Genomic DNA, 14417 nt, shown 5'->3' with positions numbered 1-14417 from the left:
CTGTCAACCACACCTGAGATTGTGCTAATAAGTTAACTCCTGGTGGACCCCTATGGAGTGGGTTACAGACCGGGCTGGGTGCCAGGAAGACCAAAGTATGATGATGACATGGAACCTGCGGCCTCAACCCTTGACCTCTGGGGTGCAGAAAGAGGATGCAGACTGAGGTAATCACAATGAGCAGTAGTTCAAGCAATCATGCTTACAAAATGAAATCCCCACAAAAACTCCTCAACTTCAGAGTTTGGACAGCTTCCGGGTTGGTGAACACATCAAGGACCTGGGAAGGTATCACGTCCACACAGGGCATGGAAGCTACACACCCTGCCCCCACACCATGCCTAATGCATCTCTTCCATTTAGCTGTTCCTGAGTTGTATCCTTAATAACAGAATGGTTGGGTATGGGCACTGGAGTGCCTAGCTTGGATTCCCAGTGACTGTGGACTCCAGCTGGGAAGTAGCAATGATGGCTCAAATAATTGGGTTCCTGCCGCCCCATGGGAAACCTGGATTGCATTCCCTACCCAGCCCTCGCTGTTGTGAGCACTAGGGTAATGAATTAGCAGGTGTCAGTGCTCTCTCTCAGATAAAACATTAAAAAAATTAAAAATGATAACAAACTAGTAATAGCATTCTGTGAGCTGTTTTAGCAAATTAACCAAATTCAAGGAGTGAGTTGCAGGAACCCTCTCCCAATTTCATAGTCAGAAATATGAGTGGCCGGACTTGAGATCAGGGTCTGAAGTGGGGTCAGTCTTGTGAGACTAAGCCCTTAAAACTATGCTTTGTTTTGTTTTGTTTTGTTTTGTTTTGACAGGCAGAGTTAGACAGTGAGAGAGAGAGACAGAGAGAAAGGTCTCCCTTTCCGTCGGTTCACCCCCCAAATGGCCTGCTATGGACAGATGGCTGGCGCGCTGAGGCCGGCATGCTGCGCCGATCCGAAGCCAGGAGCCAGGTGCTCCTTCCTGGTCTCCCATGCGGGTGCAGGGCCCAAGCACTTGGGCCATCCTCCACTGCACTCTCAGGCCACAGCAGAGAGCTGGGCTGGAAGAGGAACAACCGGGACAGAATCTGGCGCCCCAACTGGGACTAGAACCCGGGGTGCCGGCGCCGCAGGCGGAGGATTAGCCAAGTGAGCTGCAGCACCAGACAAAACTATGGGTTTTGTCCTAACTCTGAGCAGCTAGTGTCAAGACAAGACTGGATTAAATTGTAGGATACCTAATTAATGTCCAGAGAGCTGCAGAATTGCCATTATAGGAGGCAAACACTACACATTTGGTTTCCATGTATAAACAGATCATAGGAGTAGCAGTACAGTGAGTGTGTGTGTGTGTGACAGAGAAAGAGTGAGAGAAAGAGAGAGATGCATCAAATGTGGAAGGCTGGACAAAATGAGGCTAGAAAGACAAGGATGGGACTTGAACACCATGACAAGGAGACACCTGGGTTTCCTGTACTTCCCATCAACCTTAGATTCAAGGACATTTCCCTATATTTGCTCCTTTGAGCCCACACTCCTGAGGGGGGCAGGCAGCTGGGACAACAAACATGAAGGGTGCCTTTAGTGGGCTGAATAGTAATCCTGAGTCTCCAGGTATGCTTACAATATACCAACTTTAAATGCAAAATCCTTTAACAACTGTTTTCACTCCTTCTGTCTTCCCCCTCCTTCTAAAGATTATCTCTGTTCTCCTTTCAGTCTTATTCTGAGCCCTGAGTTTTAGTGCCAATGCTTTTACACAAATCCAGTTCCACATCTTGAGTGAAATACAATTTCATAGGAATGTAATTCTGGAATGATCTCATTGAAAAAGCACATCCAGCAAAGGCCATAAGCAAACTTCAGGCCAGCCCATTCACACCCAGAGCCAAGAAGATTGCAGACCCCTTTTCCTTAAATGGAGAATGTGCCTTGGGACCCAAAGGAAAGTGCACCAGCTGCCCACAGATATCATCCTGCCCACAGCCAGCCTGCCTGCCTGCAGACTGCAGCCTGGGCCCACAGCAGGGACCATCACTAACTACTCTGGCACCATACAAGGATAGACCCAAGAGAGCATCTAAGTCAACAGCCTCACAGCTTAAATGCTCCCTCTGTCCCTTGAGAGGGCTCTGGCTCCCAGCCATCCAACATCAGCTGAAAATATTAACACTCTCCTGTCACAGCCCTGCCAGAACAGTGTCCAGAGGCCAGGCTGCTAAAGATCCTCCCCGCAGCTACCTGCCTTTCCCAATTCTCTGAAACTCAGTCACCACCTGACTCTGCTGAGTCAGAAAGTATGCTTCTTGACTGTGAAACCAGATAGCAAAGCCAGGCTTAGCCCAATACAAGCAGAGCTGAGACAGTGGAAATGGGGACGAAACAATATCCTCTGACGGGCTCTCAAAAATCCTCACTGAAAAATCAACAAATTGGAAACTTTGGAAAAAATGTCTTCACTCCAAATCTATTCCCTACCCTCCAATGAATTCTCACAAAAAGTACTAGAAAAGAAAAACACTTAATGGCTTGCATGTTCTACACTCTACAAGAACTCTCTTTACTACTCTTGCAACTTTTATGTAAATCTAAAATTACTCTTTAAAAAAAGGCTTGTTGTGGTTTCTTCTAACATGACTAATCAGAAAACAGTGGTCCTTGGGAATGAAAATCTCCCCCTACTAGGCTGCAGAGCTTTGGATGAATTACCTAATCTTTCTAAATTTCCGTTTTCTCATCTGCAAAATGGAGGCAACAGTTCCAACCACGACGTATTGCTGTGTAGATTAAGATACTGCATTGCATGGAAAGGACTCAGCACTGCTGAAAGTGTCTTCTCTCTGGAAAGGAGGAACCGCTCAGTTTCGGGTCCTTGACAAGTGCAGCTGAAGGTCCCATCTCCATTCCTCAGCCCTACCTGTCTTTATGATTTACAGTCTCTTCTGAATACAGCGTGATACTTCGAGCCCAAGCACAGTAATCACAGTGGGCTTTTGGCACAGTGGTTAAGAAGCCACTTGGGATGCCTGCATCCCATACTGGAGTACCTGGGTTTGAGTCCCAGCTCAACTCCTGGTTCTAGCTTCCAGTTCCCTGGGAGCCAGAAGGGCCTGGCCAACCCCTAGATGCTGTGAGCAGGGGATTGGGACTCTCTCTTGCCACTGCCCTCCGGCCTAAAGCCATCCCTCCCACAGCATCTTCTCACTTTTCAAATGAAATAAAATTAAAAAGTCAAAACACAGTAATCACCAAGGGGCTGAAGGCTGCCCTGCAGCAAGTGCCAACTGGTAAAAGCTTTAGCTCGGTTGATAAATGGCAAATCCACCAAGTCCATGGGCACAGCAAGCTCCCCAAGGCCAAGAGGTAAATCACAAGGCTGGGCATGTAGTTGTCTCCGATCCTCGCGGTAGACTCTTAAGCCTGAGCTGCCCTGTCTCTCGGCTCTGTGATGGTGTCATCCACTTCTCCCCTAGAGACACAGAGGTAAGTGGACATTTGAGGAACCCCATCCTTCTAAGTGGTAAGATTCTGATGTCAGGCTATCTCCTTAGAAACCACTTGCAAGGATGGCAGATACTTTCAAAACTTGCCCCTAACAAAAGAGAAGTCCAATCTCACCCTAGAAATTTAGTGTCCAAATAAGGGAGCAGTCAGTGCTACGACAGTCGGCCTGTTCCAACTTTGAAAAGCCCTGTGAAAGAAGCAGTTCCCAGGCTTGAGACTGCACTGACAGGTTGTAACCCCTCACAGCACTGATGGGCACATTCTAGTGGCTGATTTCTCTGACCTTCCAGATGGCTGGATTGGGGACACACCCAAGGCCATTAGTTCCTGGCAGGGAGTATGCAAAAGCTCAGCAGCCCCAGTGCAGCCAGATAACAGCCCCAGAGGCTTCAAGGACAAGTTTAAGGAAGCAGAGCCCAGGAAGAAGATGTCCTTGGAGCCATTTCTTATTTAACCAAGTAAAAACCAAATATAGCCAAGTATGAAGATGCTAACTGTGCCGTCTTCTTTGCAGCTTTTCTCTAGCTGTCACCTCATATCGTTTACTGCAGTGGCCTCTTGTTATACACACGGCACTTTACTGAGTGCCAGTCCCTAGGAGACACTAAATTAACGTCTATTACTACTCTATTGCTAGTTCTCCTTCATCCCCCTACTTCCAAAACGACAGGTGAAGCACCTTGTACAATCAAGACACCCATGTCAAGGCCGGCGCCGTGGCTCAACAGGCTAATCCTCCGCCTTGCGGCGCCGGCACACCGGGTTCTAGTCCCGCTTGGGGCACCGGATTCTATCCCGGTTGCCCCTCTTCCAGGCCAGCTTTCTGCTATAGCCCGGAAAGGCAGTGGAGGATGGCCCAAGTCCTTGGGCCCTGCACCCGCATGGGAGACCAGGAGAAGCACCTGGCTCCAAGCTTCGGATCAGCGCAATGCGCCGGCCGCAGCAGCCATTGGAGGGTGAACCAACGGCAAAAAGGAAGACCTTTCTCTCTGTCTCTCTCTCTCTCACTATCCACTCTGCCTGTCAAAAAAAAAAAAAAAAAAAAAAAAAAAAAAGAGAGACACCCATGTCATTCTTCTAAGCTCCTCAATGTCCAATTATACCAGACCCACAGTCCTCCAGTTCCAACCAACCTCACTTTCCTCTTCCTTCCCTCCTCAACCACCACCCCCTGCATCCCACCCTCTCTCCAGGCAGAACAGCCCTGCTCCAAACATATCCATTTTTGCTCTATATTCTTGTGCTCCAACCATTGACAGCCTAGTGTGCTCTCTACACTTGGCCAAATCCTCTTTGGATTTGTCCAAAGTCCCCCTTAAGCTCAGCCTGGGAAACCACTTGAGCCACAAACAATGACCAAGCATCTGCTCTGTGCTACGTATGAGGTCAGTCACTGAGAACACAGTAAAGAAAACACAACACGGTTCTACATGCTCCTGACTGGTGAGAGAGGCTTCAACATAGACTCCCTGCTCACCTGAATCATGCAGCTTGCCAGGAAGCTTGTCGAGGCTCAGGTGGAGGGCAAGACACGAGATCCAGCTCGATAGGGTTTTCTTGTCTCTTCTTCAGCCTTTCCAAGAAGCCACCTGAACCTGGTGGTTTAGAATCTACTCCATTACAAGACCATCGTTTATTTTGACCTTGCACATGTCCTGCTTTGGAGTTGTTACAGCTTTAGAGTTAGGCCTGGTCCAATTCCATTCCATAAGAGCACTAATCAACTATCTGTGCCTGAGGACCAGGCACATGGCCTCTTACCCCTGCCCTAAGCCAGAGAACAGAAAGAATGACAAATGTTCTCCTCAGGGGTTCCTAGCCTTTGTGCCACATTGACTGCAGAGATGATGGAGGTCATGGGAGGCAACTTTGTTAGGCTCTCCAGGGCAATGTGAAAATCTTCAGACAAACTCCACCCTTCTCTGTCCTAGTCAAGAAAGCTTATAAGAATATGAGTCAGACTGCTATCATTATAGGATAATCTTGCATACCTTCTAAATTATAAAAATAGGTGACCCATTCACGTGTACCTTGGTCATTTAATTCCTGTAGTAACAAATGCCATGGAATGCATGCCTTCCATGCAGCCCTAAGCCCCGGAGCAAAGCAGCTGCTATAAGCTCTCAGTGTGTCATACCCTCACCACCTACTTTAACCAAGAAGGCTGCCAGATAAAAATGAGACTTGAAGGCAGATTTGAAAGCCTAGCCCAGGGGACATTCCTAATTCCTTTTTCACGCCCAGGGGAGACAAACACTGCTACATCAATGCCTAGGGGATAAAGATCCACATATGCTCACATCTCACCCCTCAGACAGGACTGGAGTCTCACTGCTTCTGAAAGATTGAAACTGATCTTGACTTGTTACTGATACATGGGACATTCCTTAGGCGTGTCACACATGGTCCAAGAAAGCAGTGAGACAGCAAGGAGAGCCCAGGCAAGATCTGCTTCAAACACCCACATCCTTGGATAATCATCCCAAAGGCCAGATAATCTGTGAACCAAGAGCTCAAAGTCACACCTGTTGTGGAGTGCGCTGAAGCTCTTATACAGTTACTTTTCTCCCCCCACAAAATTGGAAGCGACTCTGCAGGTGTCATTTTAGATCCCTGTGTGACCCTGGAATGAAGGAAGGGAGAACATCTAACCCACTCCAGCAATGCAGACTCACAGTCACCCTCATCGCCATCTATCTGAACCTTGAGCTTTATTCTAAACTTTCTGTAGCACTAACTGGTCAGCCTCTTGCTACTAAGACCACTCTCTCTAGAGAAGCTGAGCTCACCCAAAACAGTCACATGTTTAAGCAGGCAGATATAGGTGGCTTTTATAGGTCAGCCCAGAAACGCCACAGCTGCTGCTGATCAATGGCTACCACACATGCGCGTTAACCAGGCTCAGTGAGTAAAGCGCGAAAGGAAGGGCAAGGCAGAAGGAAAGAAGCTGCCTCCAGCCCCTCCCGTCACCAGCCCCAGGCTCGGAGGAGTGCCTGCCAGAACAGAGATCTGTCTCACCGAACAAGCAACTTGTCTTTGAAATCTGTGGCATCCAGACCCAATCATCTCCCTTTGCGGGGTCCTCTCACACAGCTGCCCACCACCAAGAATGGAGAGAGCACCCGGGGCACACTAAGTCTCTTCAGAGACTCAGCTACACATTTTGTTTTTTTAAAGTTGACAAGTTTCATGTATTTCATATACACTTCCCTCCCTCCCGCCCATGCTCCTACCCTTTCTCTTCCTTCCTCCCTTAGTCCCTGTCTCAATTTTTAGTGATCTACTTTCAGTTTACTTTATACTCATAAGATTAACCCTGCACTAAGAGTTCAACAAAAAGTAAGAAGAAAACACTGTTGCTCAACAGTAGAGACAAGGGCTGTACCCAACAGTCAAATCTCAAAATGTCAATTTCAGTCCTATACATTACACTTTTGGTACTCTATCAGCTACACATTTTCAGTCTTCATCCACTTCAGCCCCTCTGCCTGCTCCTGACAACTCAAATTTTCAGTCTCCACATGTGTGTCTATGTGTCTGTGTTTTATTTACACTCCCCATGTCTGTTGTTAGCAACAGGAACAACGTACTTGAAGGCAGAGAAGACAAGTCTGCCAACTGGCTTGCTGCTCCCTGCCCTGCTTCCAGCTCAGGAAAGAGCCTGGTAAAACATCCTTCTAGCTCCAACCTAACTCACGTGCCTACAGCTCCCCTGGTCTAGGGGCTCGGGGACACGGTGTCAGCTCACCCCCATGTCAGTTACTGCTGCATGGGGGCCCAGCCATGTGCCTCCGGCGTCTTCTCTGGAGGCCACACTCTGAACAGCTCACTCTACCAGCCTAGATACTGATCACTGTTAGAGGGCAGAGCTTCAGAAGTCAGAATTCAGGACCTCCTTTAGACACTAGGAGATTATAATAAAAACAAACAGGCATTGCCTCCCGAGACCCAGGCCCTGGAGAACTAGTGCAGGCTAACTTTACTCTCACACCCTTTCCCATCTTCAGTTTTTCTGCTGACAATCTTCCAAGTTCCAGTATCAGGCTCCTCAATAAAATCAGCAGAAATCACTGATCACCACTTCGTTTTCAGCAGAGAGAGAGAAAAAATCCTGAGAAGCGATTCTTGTACTCCAGGAGCTCACAGAGTAACAGTGGGAAATGAAAGGAGCCAAGAGAAGGACACAGACTACAAGGACCCTAAAGGATGATGGGTGGGGGTGGAGGGACTGCAGCAGCTCAGGGAGGGTCTCTGGGGGAGAGGAAATGTGAGCCTGGCCTTCAAGGACAAACAGCAGCTGGACAGAAAGCCACCTGAAATGAAGAGCTGAGCGATGACTCAAGGTCCAGAGGCATGGAGAACAGCAAATGTCAGGCCTGTATAGTGTTTTTCCCAAATCCAACTGAGGCTAAGGAGGAAAGAAACTGGCCTGACATGATGAAAATAAAACTCTCACCAGGGGCACCACGCTCTCCAGCCCCAGTGTGCCTAGTTCTGTACAGAACAGGCTGTGTTTCCTTCCTCTGTATCACTTTGAAATGTTCTCCCCATGGGGCACAGAACGCAGCCAGCCTAACTCTATATCCAAACACATCCCGAGGGAGTGCTTAGTACCCAAGGCTCCTGCTACCAGGGTAAGACAAGCTTCAGGCCACCCCAGGTTCAGTGTGGGTCACGAGCTTGTACTACTATTCTGCTGGCCCTGGTCAAGCTATGAGTCTGATTCTTTTTTTGTTGTTGTTTAAAATGTATTTATTTTATTTGAAAGGCAGAGTTAGATAGAGAGGGAGAGAGAGAGAGAGAGAGAGAACGAACTCCCATCTTCCCATCTGCTGGTTTACTCCCTAAATGGCCCTAACAGCCAGAGTTGGGCCAGACCGAAGCCAGGGCCAGGAACCTCCTCCAGGTCTCCACTGTGGGTACAGGAGCCCAAGCACTTGGGCTATGCTCCACTGCTTTTCCAGGACCATTAGCAGGATGCTGCATCAGAAGCAGATCAGGGCAGGTGATGTGACCTAAAGGTTAAAGCCGCCACCTGCAATGCAAGAATCCCATATGGGTACCGGTTCAAGTCCCTGCTGCTCCATTTTCAATCCAGCTCTCTGCTATGGCCTGGGAAAGCAGCAGAAGATGGCCCAAGTACATGGGCCCCTGAACCCTCATGGCAGACCCAGAAGAAGCTCCTGGCTCCTGGCTCCTGGCTCCTGGCTCCTGATCAGCCCGGCTCTGGCCATTGTGGCCATTTGGGGAGTGAACCAGCAGATGGAACACCTCTCTTTCTCTGCCTCTGCCTCTCTGTAATTCTGGCTTTCAAATAAATACATAAATCTTAAAAAAAAAAAAAAAAAGAAAGAAAGAAAGAAAGAAAGAAAGAAAGAAAGAGAACAAGAACAAGAAGCAGAGCAGCCAGGAATCGAACCAGCACCCATATGAAATGCATCACCATAGGCGCACTATGCCACAGCACCAACCCCTATGAGTCTGATTCTTTACTCACTAGAACAAGATAAAGGACAGTATGAAATTTCAAGTATAGTTCCTGGTAAGCAGTGCAACCATCTTTCTTCCTTCTATTCATGCAATCACATGTGTATTCAACTAATATATACCAAACACCAACCCTGCATAAGCCAATGTGTCCAGTGCTGGCCAGCACACTGAAATGCACCAGACACAGGTCCACCCCCATGAAACGGACACTCCAGTAAGGTGAATACAACAAACACATAAATCTAAAAGAGAGTAGGAAGACTATTTTAAGTGCCATTACAGAGATGCCATTAGAAATGAAATGTTGTAGATTTAGGTAGACAGGGGTTATTTCCAACTACAAGATCAGGAAGGCCTCAGAGACAGCGTGGACCCTGTACTGGGCCTGGAAGACCAAATGACAAAGAATAAAGGGGCATTCTTGAGTAGATGGAACTATATGAGCAAACCCTTTTTTTTAAAAAAAAAAAAAAAAGATTTATTTTTATTTATTTGAAAGGCAGTAACACAGAGAGGGAGAGACAAAGAAAGAGAGATCTATCCACTGGTTCATTCCCCAAATGGCCACACCTTGTCTGACTAGAACGGACTTTTTAGGACCTCGTCCAGTAAGACAGACAAAAAGTGTAACCAGGAACTTCTTTCCGGTCTTCCACATGGATGCAGGGGCCCAAGGACTTGGGCCATGCTCCACTGCTTTCCTAGGCCATTACTGGGAGGTGGACTTAAAGTGGAGCAGGGGACTGGCTGCTCCACTTCCAATCCAGCTCTCTGCTATGGCTTAGGAAAGCAGTAAGAAGACAGCCCAATTGCTTGGGCCCCTGCACCCACGTGTGAAACCCAGAAGCAGTTCCTGGCTCCTGATCAGACCAGCTATGGCCATTGTAGCCATTTGGGGAGTGAACCAACAGATGGAAGACTTCTTTCCCTTTCTCTCATTCTCTCTCTCTCTCTCTGTGCCTCTGCCTCTCTCTCTCTGCCTCTCTCTCTGTCTGTCTGTCTCTCTCTCTCTCTCTCTCTCTCTCTATATATATATATATATATATATAAACTCTGCCTTTCAAATAAATAAGTAAATCTTTAAGAAAAAAAAAAAGTAGAGCAGCCAGGACTCGATCTGGCACCCATATGGGATGCCAGCGTCACAGGCGGTGGCTTTATTCGCTAAGCCACAATGCTGGCCACTGTGAGCAAAATCTTAGGAGCAGAAAAGCAGAAGGCATATGAAGACCAGCAAGATGTTTAATTTGTGAAAGTACACCAGAGAGAAGAGTTGGAAAGACAGAGAAATGTCAGATCTTACAGGCCTTTATGAACCAAAATAAGGACCTTATCTGTTCTCCAGGAAACCACAGAATTTTTCTGAGAAAGGAATGATGGACCAGGACTATGCTTCAGAAAGATGAAGTACTCAGAAGTCCAGAGGCTACAGCAGAAAAATCTGATTATCAGTCCCACCAGGTTTGCAGATTATAGGAATGATAAGAGAGGGGAAGAAACTGACGTAACCAACAAGCATATGATGGGAATTCTTATCTATGAGGTCCAGGCTAAACAGAAGAGTAAGAGGGCAGTCCTCAGGGCAGCTAAGGCAGTGCAGGCAGGGAAAGGCTGGAGAGCCAGCTGCTGGGAGTGCAAACAGACCAGAGGCACAGGAGGAAAGGGAATTTCAGAGTTTAGGATCCTGAAAGAACTATTCCATGTGATGAGGCCAAAAGTATGGCCACTCTACAGGGAACATAGAAGGAAAGAAGATGAAATCCTTAGAGTTGAAAAGACTGTAGGACTGTGAGGCTGGATGGATCACTGAAGGATTCTCAATACGAACCCCTAAGTCCAATGTATGCCAGGGAGCAGTCATGTGAAGAAGGGTTAAGCAACGAATGCGCAGTCAAGAGGCAAGGATGAGAAGAGGCAGTAAGTGAAAGAAGGCTCTGACTTCTAGCGGGAAAGGTTGTCAGGCAGGGCTCAGAAGCAACTTCAAGGAGTAGAGAGGGTAGAGGTGAAATGGCTTCATTTGAGAGGGTCACATGACAGGTGAGAAGGGGCTGGCAATGTGGCATAGTGGCATCCCAGGTGGGCACCAGTTCGAGTCTCGGCTGCTCCGCTTCCAATCCAGCTCCCTGCTAATGCACCTAGGAAAGCAGCAGAAGATGGCCCAAGTGCCTGGCCCCTGTACCCACGTGTGAGACCTTTAGAAGCTCCTGGCTCCAGTCTGGCCCAGCCCTGGCTGTTGCAGCCATTTGGGGAGTGAACCAGCAGATGGAAGACCTTTCTCTCTGTCTCTCCCTCTCTCTGTCTGTAATTCTGCCTTTCAAATAAATAAAACAAATATTTAACTTAAAAAAGAGAGAAATGAGAAAAGTCGACATTCAGCTGCAGTAAAGAGGTAAGAATGCTCAAGGAAAAATTATAAAACAAAGGCGATTCCACTTTTTCATCTATCGTACTGGACAAGGCCATAAAGAACCATTCTGCAGTCAGGCAAACTGTGGTTAAGGGGCACTCTCATGTGCCTGTTGGACGCTATACAGGAGAACAACTTCTCCAGAGGACAACTGAGGACAGGGCGCACGCGCACACACACACACACACACAGGGGCTTCAAAAAAATTCATGGAAAATATGCATTATGCAAAAAAATGGAGGGGCTAGTGCTGTGGTAAAGCAAGTTAATTCTCCAACCTGCGGCACCAACATCCCATACGGGCACCGGTTCTAGTCCCGGCTGCTCCTCTTCAGATCCAGCTCTCTGCTATGGCCTGGAAAGCAGCAGAGGATGGCCCAAGCGTTTGGGCCCCTGCATCCGCATGGGAGACCTGGAAGAAGCTCCTGGCTCCTGGCTTCAGATCGGCCCAGCTCTGGCCATGGCAGCCATCTGTAGAGTGAACGAGAGGATGGAAGACCTTTTTTTCTCTCTCTCTCTCTCATTGTAACTCTACCTTTCAAATAATAAATAAAATCTCATATATATATATAAAAAAAGACAGACAAAAAAAAATGTATGGGCTTTTAAATATTTTGTGCTCGGGTTAGTGCTGGGTGCAGCAGGGAAAGCCACCACCTGTGACTCTAGCATCCCATATGGGTGCCAATTCATGCCCCAACTGCTCCACTTTCAATCTAGCTTCCTGCTAATGGCCTGATAAAAACAGCAGAAAATGGCTCAATTGCTAGGGCCCCTGCCACCCATGTGGGAGACCTGGAAGAAGCTCCTGGCTCCTGGCTTCGGCCTGGCTCTGCCCTGGCCATTGCACACATCTGGGAAGTGAACAGGTGGATGGAAGATATCTCTTTCTCTCTCTTTCTCTCTCTCTTCTCTCAATCTCTACCTCTCACTGTAACTCTGATTTTCAAACAAATAAAATAAATCTTAGAAAAATAAACAAAACATTTTGCACCAAAATGAACTTATCTTTAATTCCATTTGCTCAAAAACTTTTTTTCTTTTTTTTTGACAGGCAGAGTGGACAGTGAGAGCTCACAAACTTTTTAAAAAATCCTCTTATATCAAAATATCTGAAATACATGCTTCAATGATACCAAAAGACAAGCCACAAACAGGAAGAAAATAATCACAATCCACATAACTGACAAATGATTAAAAACCAGGACATATAAGAACTCCTAAAATCAACTGAAAAATAGGTAAAGTATGTGAATGATAATTCACAGAAAATGAAACAATACTCAACCTCTTTGGTGAATCAGGAAAACAAAAATTAAAGCAATGAGGTTATTTTATACTCATCAGACTGGAAAATACTGAGAAATGTGGTTCATCCAAGTGTTAACAAAAGCAAGGAGAAATGGCCGAAACTGGACTGATCATAAGCCAGGAGCCAGGAGCTTCTCCTGGGTCTCCCACATGGGTGCAGGGTCCCAAGCACTTGGGCCATCTTCCACTGCTTTCCCAGGCCAAAGGAGAGAGCTGGATGAGAAGAAGAGCAGCTGGGACATGAACCACTACCCATATGGGATGCTGGCAGGGCAGGCAGAGGCTTAGTCTACTATGCCACAGCACTGGCCCCACAAAGAGGTGTTTTTGTTCTGTTTTGTTTTGTTAAATGAGTTGGTTCACTCCCCAAATGGCTGCAATGGCTGAGGCTGGGCCAATCAGAAGCCAGGAGCCAGGAGCTTCTTCCAGGTCTCCCATATGGGTGCAGGGGTTCAAGGACTTGGGCTATCCTCTGCTGTTTTCCCAGGCACATCAGCAGGGAGCTGGATCAGAAGTGGAGCAGCCAGGACTCAAACCAGCACCCATACAGGATGCCAGCGCTGCAGGCCAGGGCTTTAACCTGCTGCAACACAACATCAGCCGCGCCCCCCTCCCCAAAATGAGGTTTTAATACAAGCAACAGTACAAGTTACATAGCTCTAACTTGCTAGTGGAGGGTGACTAAGTTCATTTTTGGTTGCTATAACAGAATACCACAGATGAGGTAACTTATAAAAAAACAAAGATTTATCTTACAATTCTAGAGACTGGGAAGTCTGAAATTGAGGAGTCATCTCTGCTGACAGTCTTCCTACAATGTTATCCCATGGAATGACAGAGGGCAAAAAAAAAAAAAAAAAAAAAAAACTACTAGAGAGGGAGTAGGAAAGCGAAAGCGGGACTGAACTCACCTTTTGACCAGGAACCCACTCCCCTGCCAAGGAACCCCCTTCAGTGATGACTAATCTCCATGACAATGGTCTCAATCCACAAAGGCAGAACTTTTGTGACCTAGTCACCTCTTAAAGGCCCTATCTTTCACCATTACATGGGGACTGAGCTTCCAAACATGAACACTGGGGGACATACTCAAACCAGAGCAGAAGCCAACCCTTTCATCAGTTTTCCAATGTCTATGGATCAGTCTTCGGCTGGAAACACACAGAGTACAAAACTCAGGGCTTCGTCCAACTCTTACAAAATCCCAACTGAAAGAAGAAATTCTTTTCAAAAACCAAAGGTGTGAGATCTATGTCTCTATCTGTATCTCTATCTACATCTATACCTGCCGCTGGGGATATGCTTCATTTTTCTACTAGTTAGATCACCAGAAAGCTACAGAGACATCATTAGATGAGATTCTTTCAGAGAGGTTTACACAGAGTAAGAATTTCAGGTAATATGTTTATATTTTAGTAATATTCTTTATAAGAGAGCTATAAGAAACTAAGATTGCAAAGCATTTATTGTGAAAACGGTAAGGAGGGCCGGCACTGTAAAGCAGTGGGCTAAGTCTCTGCCTGCGGCGCTGGCATCCCATACGGGCATGGGTTCATGTCCTAGCTGTTCTTCCAATCCAGTTTTCTACTTATGGCCTGGGAAAGCAGTGGAAGATGGCCCAAGTGCTTGGGCCCCTGCACCTGCATGGGAGACCCCAAAGAAGCTCCCAGCTGCTGGCTTCCGATTGGCTCAGCTCCGGCCATTGTGGCCATTTGGGGAG

The 14417-nt window shown here is 47.2% G+C and overlaps 1 protein-coding gene across 8 annotated transcripts in view; it reads right to left on the bottom strand.

Annotated features, from left to right (window-relative positions):
- The window catches only part of DENND2B (DENN domain containing 2B), a 175179-nt gene that overhangs the window by 76989 nt on the left and 83773 nt on the right, over nt 1-14417 (bottom strand). The window contains exon 1 of one of the 8 annotated variants that reach the window (XM_062196545.1): nt 11665-11748. The exons of 3 other annotated variants lie outside the window; for them this stretch is intronic. In XM_062196545.1, coding sequence (XP_062052529.1) covers nt 11665-11684 — 20 coding nt within the window. In that variant the 5' untranslated portion in view covers nt 11685-11748. Of the gene's footprint in view, nt 1-11664; nt 11749-14417 lie in introns of those variants that run through there. 4 more of the 8 variants (XM_062196544.1, XM_062196539.1, XM_062196546.1 and 1 more) reach the window with 4 other exon arrangements.

This window comes from Lepus europaeus, chromosome 7 (genome assembly GCF_033115175.1).
Source record: "Lepus europaeus isolate LE1 chromosome 7, mLepTim1.pri, whole genome shotgun sequence".
In the NCBI taxonomy this organism is placed as follows: domain Eukaryota; kingdom Metazoa; phylum Chordata; class Mammalia; order Lagomorpha; family Leporidae; genus Lepus; species Lepus europaeus.
The sequence above is the reverse complement of the archived record's forward strand: the minus strand, read 5'-3'. Positions and strand labels throughout refer to the sequence as shown.